The sequence below is a fragment of the Scomber japonicus genome, chromosome 11 (assembly GCF_027409825.1).
Source record: "Scomber japonicus isolate fScoJap1 chromosome 11, fScoJap1.pri, whole genome shotgun sequence".
Taxonomy (NCBI): domain Eukaryota; kingdom Metazoa; phylum Chordata; class Actinopteri; order Scombriformes; family Scombridae; genus Scomber; species Scomber japonicus.
This window is the reverse complement of record NC_070588.1, coordinates 25,564,808-25,580,691: the sequence shown is the minus strand read 5'-3', so window position 1 is coordinate 25,580,691 and position 15,884 is coordinate 25,564,808. Positions and strand designations below refer to the sequence as shown.

General features: G+C 39.1%; 1 protein-coding gene across 1 annotated transcript in view; it reads left to right on the top strand.

Annotated features, from left to right (window-relative positions):
- Positions 1 to 9,232, top strand: part of abcb6b (ATP-binding cassette, sub-family B (MDR/TAP), member 6b) — a 31,067-nt gene extending 21,835 nt beyond the window's left edge. Inside the window, exons 16-19 of the mRNA XM_053328287.1 lie at positions 70 to 182; positions 1,475 to 1,569; positions 6,211 to 6,279; positions 9,118 to 9,232. Of these exons, the coding sequence (XP_053184262.1) occupies positions 70 to 182; positions 1,475 to 1,569; positions 6,211 to 6,279; positions 9,118 to 9,232 (392 nt within the window). The remainder of the gene's footprint in view (positions 1 to 69; positions 183 to 1,474; positions 1,570 to 6,210; positions 6,280 to 9,117) is intronic.
- Positions 9,233 to 15,884: the final 6,652 nt, after the last annotated feature.

The following is a 15,884-nucleotide window of genomic DNA, read 5'->3' as shown; positions in this document are numbered from 1 at the left end:
TTTTGCCAATTGGAATCCTATGATGATGATGATGATAATGATAGTGATGATGGCATTGTGTGTGACCAGGTTATGAAACGGATGTGGGGGAGCGTGGTCTGAAGCTCAGTGGTGGGGAGAAGCAGAGAGTGGCGATCGCTAGAACCATCCTGAAAGACCCTCAGATCATTCTGCTAGATGAGGTTTGAATATAGAAACTTACACACATAGCTACAGCACTGATAAACTGACATATTAACAACTCATTCAAGAAGACAAGACAAGTGGCTGCAATGCAGGTGGCATTGTTCACACACTTATCTGCAAATTTTTTGTGTACTTGGAGCAGAATCATCTCTTTACAACACCTCGTACTTCTTTAGAACTTGTGATTTTTCACAACGTAAACATGGCAACACAGTTATTATATTGCTAAAGATTCTCTCCAGACATGTTTTAAGGCTTCTTGGAATAATAATTTGTGTCCACAAAAAAGTTCCATTACCTCACTAAAAATCCTTTAAAATAAAATAAAAAAAAACAAAAAACGTATGTGCACTGGAGGCTTCAAGTTTCCACATCACACTGTAAGTTTCGTACAGGACCACGACTGGCTCCGATCTAGTTGGGATGTCACAAATCATACTCATAGGTAGACACAATAAACTCAGATTTAAAGTGGGCACAGAGACAAGAGCCTTCTAGTGTCAAACTCTTCACATACATCATTCTGAGCAGGGAACTCAAACAAGTGAAGGAAGAAAAATCGAAATACAGTTTTGAACAAAGGGGAAGTTTAATGTTTAGATCACATCATAAAAAGCTACTGTAGAGGCACCAGATAGTTGTAAGTATTTGTGGACAGGCCTTTTCTTTTTACTGATTGATTTCATAAATTTAAAGAAACTTAATTTAAAAATGGGGTACAGTTGGTCACATCAATGTGACATCTGTTTGGATGTAGGTCGATCATGTTTTAGCAGTGCTCAGAGCTCAACACATAATCACTGTAGTTCAAAACAGAGGAAAATAGACTTAAAATGTTAAATTTGCTTTGGATTGTGGTAACGTGTGTGTAATATGGATAAAACGCAAACCAAATTAAATTAGAGGCATATGTGTTCCAAGAGATGAATGACTGAAAAACATGGCTGGAACACTTTCTATGTAGACATAACGTAAATTGTAACAAAGTGATTTGATCTTTGACTATTGTAGCTAGTTTGGATCTTGGATCCTCTTGCTCCCTGGACGAGGATGCCTACATTTGAAAACAAGCTCACTGAGTCTATGTCAGACTGATCCTATGATTTACAGTGTGTAACAATTAGGCACATTCCTTTAGTTTTTTTTAGTCATTATCAGACATCAAGTTTCACATTGTCCCATTGTAGACGACGTATATTTTGCTGCTGCTCTCCACATAGATGTTTACATTGAAACAAATGGTATTTCATTTGATTATACACCACTAACATGTTGTTTGGTCCACCAGGCCACTTCCTCACTGGACACACAGACTGAGAGGAACATCCAGGCTTCACTGGCCAAGGTCTGCACCAACAGGACGACTATAGTGGTCGCACACAGGTGACTATTACTAAGCTGTGTCTCACTGGAAAGGAAGCTGTTTGTGTCCTTTCCTTAAGCTTCTTGATAAGATCTCTTGTTTTATGTGTACAGTACTGTTTCTGAGGGTTTCGGCCAAAACCTGAAACCCAAACACTGTGACGAAATTAAGTTGGGCTTTAAATGCAGTTAAGCAAAATGCATTGGAACAAGGTTGCACAATCAGTGTTTAGAAAGCAACACAACCAAAATTAGATTTATTTAGAGAGCAAAACTTAACTTTGCAGCTTCATCCACGAGGGAATAAAATAATGCTCCCTGTCGTAGTGTATCGTTTGCATAATGGTTCGGCCCACCAGTCATTCCTGGTTCAGTCAGGTGAAGCTTGAGTATCTCTGTCCTAAGTCTTATTTTCCCTGCTTCTCTCTGTATGTGTGCCAGTCCAAAGCAAAAACACAGTCCAACATTGTGTTTGATATGACTCAATTATTTTGGACACGAGCGTATATACACACTCTTTCTTCTATGACTGACTGTGGTCTGTTACAATGTGATTACAGTAGCGATGGTAATACAGGGCTGAACTAAAAAGAAAACCCAAATGCCAGTAAAAGAGATGAAAGGAAAGGAGGGTTGTGGTGAAAGGAAAACAGGATTACAGCAAACACAAAGAGAGGGATGGAGAGATTAAATGAAAAGCTGATCGGAGGACATGAGACGAAGCGAGATGACAGGTCAACAAAAGTAAAAGAAACAGATGTCTGGTTATTCAGCAGTCGGAGCGATATTGGAAAAGACTTGAAAGGCTCTGACACTCGCAGACATTAAAATACGTCAGGAGTGAAGCAGCTTGTGGTGTTGACTCCTGCTACACTACATGAGCCCATTTTGCATCACTTCCTCTGTGGTCATAGAGAGTAATCGTCCAGTATATTATTTGATCTTGTTTCATGTCTAACCTTATTAAATCATGGTTTCATCACAACATTAGTAGATCATATGTTTGATTCCACAAGAAGCGTACGTCATGTTTTCTTCTCTGTAGCAAAATTTGGATATACTTGTTGTTGTTCTGAGATCATAGTCCTCTAAGTTACGCTGTATTGTCTGTTTCATATTATTGGACCTACTGGCATTTGGAAAATAAACATTTAAACCTTGTATTTGACCACAAACCAACAAAAACACAATGACAATTCAGCACAAAAATGAAGTGAAAATAAGCCAAAGCACAGTCTGAAGTTTCCTTAAAACTCTATGTAAACTTAAAAACTAATATAAACTTTCTTGCTACAAGATTAATTAAAAAATCCATACTTTCATGAGTGCACAGTCAATATGATGCTGCAGCTAGCACCTGGCTAGCTTAGCTTAGCATAAAGACTGAAAGCAGGGGGAAACAGCTAGCCTGGCTCTGTCCAGAGGTGACTAAATCTGCCTAGCAACATCTCTAAAGCTCATTAATGAACATGTTTTATCTCGCCTGATTCATCCATACAAAACTGAAGAGTAAAAATAACAGTTTGCAGTATCACCTATGGGACTATTTGTTGGAAAGGTGCAATGACTTCCTGTTTTAGCTTGTTGAATTTGATTCAACACTTCTGTGGTTTGAACCAGAAGTGTAGCTAATAAGATAGATGACCACTAATGGCAAATACTGTATACAACCAAGTAAAACTTATGGAAGTAATTGTCAATTTGTGTTATGTTTGAATTAGTTAATGATCTGTTTCTCCCTGAAAATGATCCAACCAGACGAGCTTTCAGTATTTTAGCAGATGTTTTGTCATGTGTACTCTACTTTCTAGATAAGACCTTATATTGACTGGCAGTCTTTGTATAAGTTGATCCACTGGCTTCTTAATCTTTCAGTAGCAACACCAGATGGAGTCTGGTCATAGGATCAGGACTGTTTATTGACTCAATCCGTCTGCCTTCAATTAAATTAAAACACACACACAATCACTGGACACAGGTCACTGTTTGAACTTTAAAGGGTGAGCTAAAATCTCCTTTTCATCAACTTTGCCTATTGGATAGAGGGATTTTTATTTTGGTAGCTATCTGGTGATATAATCCAAACATATGAGCACTTCACCTTGTTACTCACAGTCTGGGTGGTAGTGTAATGTGGTTTTAAGGAAGGCTATGCGAGGAACTGGGAATGGTTTCTTGCAGGAGTCTTGTTTTCAGTGTGAGGTTGCCAGGCAATCAGCTGAGACATAAGGAAGTTGTGTCCAGCCAAGAAATAGTCCCACACGTAGGCTAACTGTTTAGGTTCAGAGTCACACTGAATTTTAAAAAACAAATCAAGAGTTTCAAGATAAAATCATAATTGCATAATGGGGTCGCTCATTCATTGAACAGTTTTGGTGATGTCATCCCTCATCCTCAGCACTGATTAAAAATAGACACCTGAGATAGAGGCAGCTGAAACGCCAAGCTGTTCTTCTCTCTGAGAAACGTGAATAAACATATTTCAATCTATAAGCTATTCTTTTGCACATAAATTCATAACTGGAAAACAAACACCTGGGTCATAGGTGTCTGGTTATACTGTCCGGTTACTAGAAATGAATAGGCCCCAATGCTAACCAATCAAGATTGAGAATTGTCAATGGCCATGAAATAAATTATATATTATATCCAGAATTATTTTACATGTCTAAAAATAAAAATGACGTGTTTAAATTATTTACTTAACTCTTCAGGGTGTTTCACATCAAGACTCTTTTGACCTTATGTGCACCCATTTCTTAGTTTCTTCTTGTTTTTTATCTCTTAACTTCCAGTTGCTATTGCTGACCAGAGTAAATACAAGAAATAAATTGTGGTTCTGATCAGTTGACACAGTCTAATATACAGCTCAATTCTCAAAGTTGAAAACACATGTCCAAATCTTTGAAGACATCATGTGGGCTGACTCCACCACATCAACCACAGATATCAGATTAAAGACCCAATCTTCAGCGGATAATTATGTTCAGCATTGACTAGACAATTTCTGATCTTGCTTCACAGCTGACATGTTAACATGTAAAATGTGCTAATATAACTACGGTTACAATATTGTAAACTTCATTCAACTATGTTTTCATTTATTCAATCAGGACAAAATCCATAAAAAATTAGTTATTGAGAAAAATTCACCTTGTCTGTTTACTTATATTCCTGTGTTGGGACAGAAACCTCAACTGAACATTATTTCTTCAGTATTATAGTATTTTACTGAGACTGAGTTTCTCTCGTAAAGATTTATATCTAGCCAGGAGGGATGGTTGACCTGAGTTATTTTATCCTCCACTGCTTCCTAACTGAGATGAAAATAGACTGTATACAATTTATCCTGAACCTCACCTTAAAAAACAGGACATGAACTATAAATCCTGAGTATACTGCCTGCTTATAAACATACTCAATTTTCTCCTCTTGCTGAAAAGCCTGAATGAGCGGAGAAAAAAACCTTTTGACATCTGCAGTCTCCGGGGAGAGATATTTCTACCTGTGACCGAGGTTTTCTATCAAATATTGAAGGTGGGCCATCCAAAGATAGCAGTGATGACATTAAAGCAGAGTGGTGGCTCAACTGAAGCTTAAAGTGACATCCAGCAGTTTGGAGAAGCATGAACATGAGCTCTATTGCCTAGGAAAACCGCTTCTTTGCAAAAACATTTATCACAAATATAAAGAAAAACACTATAAATCACACATCTGCTGAAAACGTCCATCTGTGCATTTTACACAACACTTCTGAAATGATTTTCCGATCCCCCACTGGGTCAGATCACAAGGTCGAGTCCGGAGCTGAGAGCCATTTAGATCGTTGAGTGTGGCTTTAATCAGACTCTCATCAGAGGCTGGTCATAAATATTTCATAATTTACAGACAAGTTCATACAGAGTTCTCCCAGACCGACCCACTCAGCTGTGCGTGCGCTCGTGTGTATGTGTGAGCATCATTGTGCTGCGCGTATGTGACATAAATGACATAACTGATGTATGCGTGTGTTTGTGTGTTTCTGTTAGCGATTACTGAGGAATGACTTCAGTTTTATAAGACGGCTGAACATATGCAACGTCCAACCGCACATTTTGACTCCCTCCTACTTGCCCTTTTCTATGTGTTTCTCTCTCTTTACCCATTTCCTCATCTTATACCCCTCTTTCCCAACCTCTGCTTTTACCGTCTCTACAGTCTACCTGTCTGACTGGTCAAACTCCTGCTACACTTCATTCTCGTATTTAAATAATATTTTATTCAGACTAGCTTCTTTAAGCTGCAGTAAAGAGAAAATTGTGAAAAGAACAAACAGACTGAGAATGAAATACTAATCTCCATCCTGCTGTTGCATGCTGTAACACACCACGCTGCCAAGTTGTAAATTTGTTGTGTTGTATTAAGAGTATCTATATATCTATGGTGTGTTTAAGGTTTGGTGTGAAACTTACCCCCCAAAAACTGACTTGGTGGGTTCATTCATTGGATGATTTCAGCACCCTCTCAAATATAGAAAGCACTTATATATATATATATATCACAATCCCTAATGAATAGATTTGACATATATATATATATATATGGTTATATAAAAAGTACTATAGTAATATAAACAGGCAATAACATGAGAACTGAAGAGGAGCAATGTTGGTATGTTTGCAGGTTGTCCACTATTGTAGAGGCGGACCAAATCCTGGTAGTTCACAACGGACAGATTGCAGAGAGAGGAAGGTAACCTATATGTGTGTGTGTGCATGGTTTTTGTGTGTGTGTGTGTGCTTGTGTGACACACCTGAATGACCGTGTGTGTCCTAAGTGCTTGCAAATTTGTTATCTGTAGATCAAAACTTCTATGTGTGTGTTTGTGTGTGACACTTAAACCCCCCTAGTATCCGTCTCAGCCCCAGAGGCTGATGGACCAAACTAACACACACACACACACACACACACACACACACACACACACACACTAAAGCTGCCACTTAACTGCCGATGCATACAATCCTTTGATATAGGAGATGAGTTGGAAGACTTCCTTTCTCACTCACTGAGGTCTCACACACACACACACACACAGACACACACACACACACACACACACACACACACACACACACACACACACACACACACAGACACACACAGGTGTATATTTCTTATCATATGTATGTCCTTCAGAGTCATACTCAGTTGGAACATTGATTAACATAAGGTCATTCAGCATTGTTCATAATAACACCGAGGCATCAATAAAAACATGAGGCGGTCACAATGGATGCAGGTGTCTCTTAAGGGACTTCGTTTATCCCTGCAGGCTAGTGTGTGTGTGTGGGGGGGGTGGGAGGGTTGGCACCAAACCATTCATCTTTTGATTGACACTGTGATGTAAACATAAGACAGGCCCATTTAACCTCCGGTGTCAAAATACACACTATTGCTGCCTCATTGTGTGGGAGCGTATCATGACACAGGAAGAGGCTGCATCCCATCCTCAGGCTGTCTCTGTGCTTTACGAAGACTATCCACACCAAGCCAGATAATTATGAACGTCTTGTTTACATGCAAAAACAAAATACTCTTTTAGTAATAGGGTTAGGGTTAGGGTTCTGCTTCTTCATCCTCTTTTGAGCCAGACCTCTGCTGAGTCTCAGCTAGTTAAACCTCCCTTGAATCCTTCTCCTACTCTTGTGATTATTTTATAATCATAAAGTTTTCCAGCAAAAATAAACATGTAACTGTGATTGGCTATATTGACTTTTAAAATGAGTGATCACAGAGAAAAAGGAGACAGAAACATCTTAATTCTAATGTCACACACTTTAATGACTAGGTAGGTTTACGTCATTGTTCTCCAGAGTCTGTGCTTGCATTTTGAGATTTTATGACTTCTAGAGACCACTTTCGAAAAGCTCAGTTTTGAGAGCACCACCAGCTTACTGTGGGCGGACAAGGCCAAAAAAAACATGCATTTTCAAATTGAGCTGGCTTAGTGTGGATGTGTACAGCCCCTGAGGTCACACATGAGCCTCAACCTAATTTTCTTTCCTCAGATTGACCTCTCAACCTCCCCTCTCACTTTTTCCACCTGTGTTTCTCATGTTCCTTCCTGTTCTCTGTCCCCTCTCTGCTATCCTGCTAGCCTCCATTTGTTTCTTCCATCAGTTCTTACTCTCTTTCTCTCTTGCTCTCCGTTTCTCTGTATCCTCTATTTCTGACCCTCTCTCTCTCTTTCACTCTCTCTCTCTCTTTTTCCGTCTGGCAGTCCAGACAGTAACAGACATGTGGTTTTATTAATTCATAGTAAAGTTGGTTGAAGTCTGCAGGAGGATTTTAAATAGCTCAACTTTAGTTTTTAAAGCAGCTTCCGTGTCACAAGACATTATGAGTGACACCGGACTCACCTTCTCCTCTAACTGCTCTGATTTTCTGTTTCTGGTTTTTTAAATGATTAGATTTGTCCATGACAATATCAACAGAGATTGGACATGTCCTGTTATCCCTATGTAAAGGTGCTGCTGGTTAAATTTTGAGTACTTGTATGGTATACATATGGGTTTGTAGTCTGAAGCATGGCTGATTTACACAGATTCTCTTAAGGTGTGTTCAAATCAAATAAAGCACAATATCATAAAAAGTCAAAGAAACGATGAATGAATTATTTGGGAAAATTAAACATTTGCTTAATGGCTCAGCTGGGAAGCAAAATCAGAGAGTCACATAAAAGTTAAGCTAGAAAAAAAATAGAAGATCTAGTTCATATGAGGGATTGTGCGACCACATTGATGGGCGAAAGTGTTTATAGCTGTTAAGAACGGCCACACTTGAAGGCGGAGTGATGAGCTGGCAGTGATAGTAGGATGAGACACATTTTCTACCCTAGAGGGAATTCCAAGTTCTTGCATTTGGTTCTAAACACAAATGTGACAGAAATAGTTGTGCAAGAAATAGTAAAAAGATGGGAGAGAGTTTCAGACCAGGCTTACTTTGTCACCTCTGTACGACCAATTAATGTCAAATTCACACTGTGTTGGAGGGATGGGAGGGTTCAGAAAGATTCCCATGTTATGGACTTTTGAGCTTTCATGTCATCTGACGACTCAGGAACTGTAATATGATGACTGACTTCATTTTATGAAGGTTTAAAATGTGATGTGTTGACAAAATTACATTATACCCATGAAATTTGGGTTTAATGACTTTGGCTTACGTGAGGTGTCAAAGTTTGCTTGCTTTTAAGACATTTCCATATTATTGCCAAGTCAGATATATCAGAGCTTTAAGGAAATCCAAATTTTACACTCATAATTCCAACCTGGAGGTTTACGCTATATACAAGGTGGATACTTGTAATAATAGTCACTCTGATATGACATAAATGCAGCATAATGTCAGTTTGTCTACTTAAGTGGTCAAACGTGCCCCAAGTTCCCCTCATAGGAAGGTGTGTAGGGAGTTGGTTTCTGAAGCTGTTCAACCATCCAATAAGCAGCTCAAGATGTTGTTTTGGTTTCTTATTATCATCATCACCTTTTCTCATCTTTCTTTCCTCTTATAACTGCTTCTTTTCAGGCATGAGGAGCTGCTGGTCCAGGGAGGTCTGTATGCAGCCATGTGGATGAAACAGCAGAAAGGTCTCGACACACAAACAGAAACGCAGATCAAAAATCAGACTCCAGACACTTGAATTAAACATATACAGTAAATACGACACTGACACTGTGAGCTGCTCTCACCATCCAAACCTGTTAGACGTGTCACTGAGGCTATGAACTAAGTTGCCACAGTAGAAACATTTAACAGCAATAATAAAAGTTTTTGTGATGTTATAACTTTATTTTGTACTGTTTTATCACTCTGAACTTTGAATTGTTTATGTTTGAGATTTTGCTCTTCACCTAAACAGGACTCAACTGTCTATGATAGGGGTCGGCAACCTTAGGCACGCGTGCTACGGTTAGCATGCCACAACATAGTCATTGGCACACTGGCAAAAGTAGTACATTCACAGCAGCATTTAAAATCACCCATTAACCATGGTACCCGCTTTATTCTTGGCTTGTCTTCTTTAGTTTGACTGACAGCGCACCCTCCTGACCACATTTCCCATAGAACCTTGCGGCCGCTGTCCTTCACACATCTCCTACAGAGGGCTCTGGTTCAGTTGTGGTAGATGATGGCAATGCCGCTAGCTAAGAAAGCTAAAGTTAGGGCATTCCATGGACCGTGCTGTGTGCATTTTGTTTTGAGAGTGTTGTGTGCCGAACAACAAGTGTTAAGGCTGGTCCACACTGAGAACGATAAGTATAACGATGTGACCGTCGAGACTTATGAAAGTTAACGTCCTGTAAACAGCGCCGTCAAGCATGTGCTGCGCGCTCCAGCTGTGCCTGCAGCTAATTACTGATGAGCTGTAACTGGTGTATGATGTACAGAGAAAAAAAAAGAAAACCAGAGGAATTCACAGACAGGTGGTGATTCAGTGTGTTAAACAGATGTATTTCAGACACTAGTTGCTCTGATGTTTCAGTATTCACAGACCAAACTGACCCACAGCAGATGTTGAAGCGCAGTGTGTAAAAGTGCACCACTGCAGTAGTGACACACATTGTGAGCAGAGATTCACTAACAATGATCTGCTAACTTTGTTGTTTTTTAACATTATAATAGAGAACAAAGTTCCAGCATATTTGTAATAATAAGGACCTATTTAAATAAATCACCTCAGGGTTTCATTCTGCTCCAATTTACAGCGTGTCACTTAGTGGAGCAAATTGAAAACTGGCATTCCATGGCAAAAAGGTTGCCTACCCCTGGTCTATGATGAAGTAGAGCCATGGGTAGGAAAAATATGTGAAAAGAGTAATTTTGGACTAGATGTACTGCTTCTTTTCAATTACAAAACAGACCAAATACAAACAACACTAATACACAACACAATGACAGTACGCCAGAGGTTACAGACAAAAAGTAAAAAAGGAATATTTGCTTTAGTAATCATTCCATCACCAGTCCTGTTTAAAATGGCTTCTCTGTTCTACATACAAGAATCAGGTTCCTATTCCATTGCACTGGCTGAGCAGCCAAAACACTTCTTAACTTAAATGTTCAAACTCAGTTATTACACCTCTCAAATCAGGTTGTTTTAAGTTAATGATGCCATTTTTAACCTTTGACTGTGTTCTAAGATATTTTAGTGTTTGTGTTTAGTCATCAGCATTTACTGTCCCCACCATCTTAACCAAACCAAGTGGCTTTAGTAGATAAACCTTCACCATACTATATACTATTGAGTAAGAATGGAATTTTTCAGAAATGTCCAATACAATTCATTTTTAATTTGTATTAGTGTGTTGGTGAGGTTAGTGGAAAAGGCATTTGTTAACTTGTTCACACACAGTGTCCATGTCTCTCTTCTCTGCAGTAATACAACATGGTGACTCTCTTCAGTGAGTCCAGCTGTCATTTCCAAACTCCAACTGCACTGTTGTTTCTCTGCTGTGCCTGCTCCACTGCAGGGCCGCTGATCATTCAGACACTTGATTCACTCTTTTGTTCATTAAAATGCTGTTCACTGTCTGGGTTTAGCTTGAAAGGAAAGATAGATAGCCAAGCAGTAACTCAGTAGTGAGCATCTACAGGAACATTTAGACTGGTGACATGAATTTACTTATTCATTCCGATGGCAACAGCACAGATAGTTGACTGAAAGTAATGTAAGTGTTACGTCGTCTACATCTACAGCTCTTGGTAATGTTACATTAACTTACCTTTTTAGAAATGTGGCCATGCTGCCTCTAAGTTTTTGTAGTTTTTCCAGTTGTTTTGTCGCCACTTCTTGTCTAATTCTTAGTGGACTGTAGATTCCTTTAGACCCCAGATCTGTTACTTCCAAGAACCGGTAGGATAAATTAGCTTCTTAACAAGAGATATGTTTGGGCGACATTTAGTTTTATTTGTTTACTTGTTTTAGTTCTCATTTTTAAAGGGTTTTATTTATCTAGTTTTAGTCTTGATTTCATTGGTAAAGTAAAAGGTCGTCAGCAAATATTCCTGGTAAATATAACACTGTTGAGAAGATTCAATCCATGTCATTAAAAGCTCAGGTGATTGTGTTACCCAGATTGTTTTGGTAAAAACATCCTGTATGGGCTAAAAGTGCTGGTGTCAAAGGTTACTCTTGGAGTAAAACTATATGTGCAGCCTGAGGGCCAGTCAGACAAAGACAGATGGAGAGTGGGTCAACGCTTCAACATCATTGATTTTCTATGTAAAATGCACAGTAAATACATTTGACTTTTAATGGCACTACATAAGGACTTACATGTATCATAAGCTCCTTTCAGACATGCACCTCAATATGTTACTATGCTACAATGTTGGAATTCATTTAGCATTTATCCAAAGCAACATACATCTGAGAGTTTATACAACACAAGCAAGATTCTAGTCAAGAGAGAACAACATTTTCAAACAGTATATTTGTGTTTTGTCTTTCACAGATGGGTGAAATGCTGCGACATGACAGAGAGACATATGGAGGGTCAAACTACACTAAATAATACACACATTCAATATGAAATTATTGTTATTTGTGCATGGCATATATGATTGTATACATAATATTCTATGAAAGTATTCCTTATTATTATATTTAGTCTTACATCTGTGTGCATGGAAATAATTCTTGTGTGCCTTGTAAGCCTGTATGAGCTGAGCATCTTGATGTAAGATAAGGCCCTCAGTTACTTTTAATGACACTAATATATCCAAATTATGAGACCCAAGGAGTTGCAACACACGACAACAGAAATGTAGTTTGGTGAGGGGTGCCCAAACGTTTCCATGCTAAGGACCCTCATATAGATAGAATATAGATATATATAGTCTATAGATAGACAGAAGCTTTTGGTGTGGAACCCCATTCTATGTCCACCTGAGAAGAGGCATCCTACCACTAACAACTGAAGTAGATAAGTGAGGAAGTTAGAGTGTATTTGGTCTGTGACCTGGGAGAAGATTTGATTAAAATAATTTGTACTTAGTTTTCTTGTAGGCTACTTTATATGATAACCTGCAACACATACCAAAAATCCTGAATTGCTTTGGTTTGATTGAAATGAGAAGTTGGACCTGAGTGGAAAAATATGGTCTAGTTTAATTTCTGAAGCTTGGAAACTTTGACTAAATAATACACACATACAATATGACATCAGTTTATTTGAGGCATGTCAAGTATGAAGGCATACATACACTATTTATGTTTTTCTATAATTTGTATATTTGGTCTATTTGTTGATGCAGGCCAAGTTATTGTAATTGCATCTGTGCTTTAGAGTTGGAAACCAAAAAAATAAATCTCATATACTTTGATGGATTCTAAAAGTACTTTATTGACTATATTTTGTGATTTGCTGCATGCAACTAGAAACATTTCTGCTTAATTACATCTCAAACACTCTGTACAGGTCATTACACAAACTGTGGATATGCACACGTCAACTTGTTGGACAGTTCTGGTCCAAAATGTCCCAAACATTTGGAAAGTTTTTTCTTCTCAACTTCCATCTCTTGAATAAACAAATCTCTAATGTAAAACAGACACCACCGAACATCAGTACAAAACACAGCAGGTAGAGGAAGGTGTATATGATTACTGTGATGAAGAAAAGACAGGATGTAATGTACAGAGAAAAAAAAATCACAGAGTACCACCAAAGGTAGAGGACGACATGTAAGTAGTTAGTGTATGAATGAGTTTACATTAAAACGTGTGCGTGGATGTGCATGTTTCATGTGATGCACTTTGTACCAACAGCCTCTGTCTATGTGATTTAGCACGCACACACACACACACACACACACACACACACACACCACACACACATGCGCACACACTCTCTCAGAAAATGTGCCCTTATTAAAATGCCATAGCCAGTCTGTGTAGCAGTGAGGGCAGTCTCAGTGCTTCATATCTTAATCATGATCACTGCCGACCAATCTCTTATTTCCTGTCTGTCTCTGTGTCTCTCTCTTCCCTTCTTCCACAGCTGAAGCTGCATAAAAAGTCCTCCACCTCTAAATCTTATAAACTCCCTGACATCAGATATCACTCTGCATGAATGCAAAATTCATTTTTTTAAAGCTGGGTCTTATTTTTGTAGTTTTGGCTATCATTTTAAGGAGACTACAGGGGCAGCCATGAACAAGTGTTTACTTTTATGTGAAGTACCAGATAAGCTGTTGAGATTGTTGAGTTTAACTGGGGATTTTTTTTTAATCAAAGAATCTATCATTTGTAGAGAGTTGTATCTCAATCTTAGTCTTAGAAGTGCTCCAACTATGAGATGCCTAAAATTCAAAAGAAAAAAAAATGAATAGGACTTAAACTTCTTCCCAATTTGCAGCTATAATCACAGTAACACGTGAGGTTTTGGTGGTTGCATCAGATCAGAAAATGGGTAATTTTGGAGGTCATTAAGTCGTTTATGTGTGAGGTTTGAGTTGGCTTAGTAGGAATCAAATATTATTAGATAGGCTCAAAGCCTGGGAGAGGAAGCAAGTCTTGTAAAAGAGGCCTCAACTGTGGGACATAGTTTGGATGACCCAAATGTTGTGGGAATGTTTTAATAAGTAATTTGTCTACTTGAATATGATGTACTGAACAAACCTCTACGCAAATTAATGTGAGAGGAGCGAGCAGCAGTTTGGTTCAAGAGGCAGAGGCTCATATTTCACCCTGCTCTCTAAAAACACTGTGAATACTACGAATGACTGATCACCAGTCTGAAAAATATTCTTCACTCAAGGTTCAACTACTAGCCATATTTTTATAGCTCTTAAACACTTATGTGGCTTTCTTTCTAGAGTCTTCTACTGTGAGATACAGTTGAAAGCTACTTTTAAAGCTAGTAAGAGGACATTGAGTTCAGATTTTATATTTATTGAAACCGTGAGAAGTGGGGATTTTGCAGCTTTTCCTCTCAGTTTATAAATGCACAAATTCAAAATGTGCATAAAATGTGGATTTTTAAAAATCGTTCAGTGTTTTGTGAGTTGAAATCGTTCCTGTATTGAATTTTTTCGAACACTGTCAAAGCGAGGAAAGAGAAGTGGAAAGCAAGAGGAAGATCAAGAACCAACTAAAAGAGCAAAAAATGAGGTAAAATGATGGACAGAGAAAGGTATCAAATGCCAGCCAAAAGAAATACAGGAGGAAATGAAAGTCAGTAAAAAGGGGTGGAGCGGAGGTGTGGGCACAGGCAAAGGAAAAAAAAGATGGCGGCAGTGGATGGAAAAGACGCATGCAAGTAGAGAAAAGAAGGAAAGAAAGTAGAGTGGAGGTTAAAAAAAAAGAGATCAAGAGAGGAAAGAATGGAGTGACAAATGGTGACTTAAAAACAGAATGGAGAAAAAGGGGGAAATAATATCAACAACATCAATGGAGATACATGATTGGCTCTGAAATGTTAAAGTGCCCAGGAGATGTGGCGTTCACACACACACACACACACACACACACACACACACATACACACACACACTGACCCAAGTGTAGCAATAGTCTCAGAGAGTGGCTGTCCTCTTGCTGAACTCACACACACGCACACACACACACACACACATGCACACACTGTTTACATGGTGTTCAAGACACTCCCCTTGGGATGAGCTGTCATCACCATGGTTACAGTCTGAGTTCAGAGTTAGGACAGAAAACACACACACGCGCACGGGTGTCCAACAAACACATTGCATCTACGTTTTAACCACCACAGCAAGTATGCATGTGTGTATTTTCTGTGTGTGTGTATGTGTTTGTTTGTGTGTCTAGGTAAATCATTCTCTATTCTCTCTCTCTCTCTCTCTCTCTCTCTCTCTCTCTCTCTCTCTCTCTCTCGCTCTCTCTCTCTCTCTCCCGGTCAGTCTCTGTGTCTCTCTCTCAGTTGGTCCTCCTGTATTTCTGGTGCCAGAGTGCGGTCGGCAGGTTCTGGCAGCCTTGGTACTCCCGACGCATCTCTCCCTCCGTCAGAGGCGGTGTGGCGTTACAAGGGGCGCCTGCCAGCGTTACGTTTAAAAGGCCAGCCCACGGCTCCAGGAGGCGAGACATCCCAGCACTCTGATAACATTGTTGGTAGGAGAGGAAAAGGAGATTAGAATTGGACTGTATAAAAAAAAGTGAAAAGAAAAGAAAAAAAAACCCTCTTAAATGTGATACCTTTTCCAGATGGTCCAGCAGGCAGGTTGCAGGGCTGATGTATGACCAGTTGTTGTCTTCCCACCCTGGGTTCAGCCTCTGGTTCTGGTGGCTGTGGGTCTGCCGTGTCTGGCTCTGGATC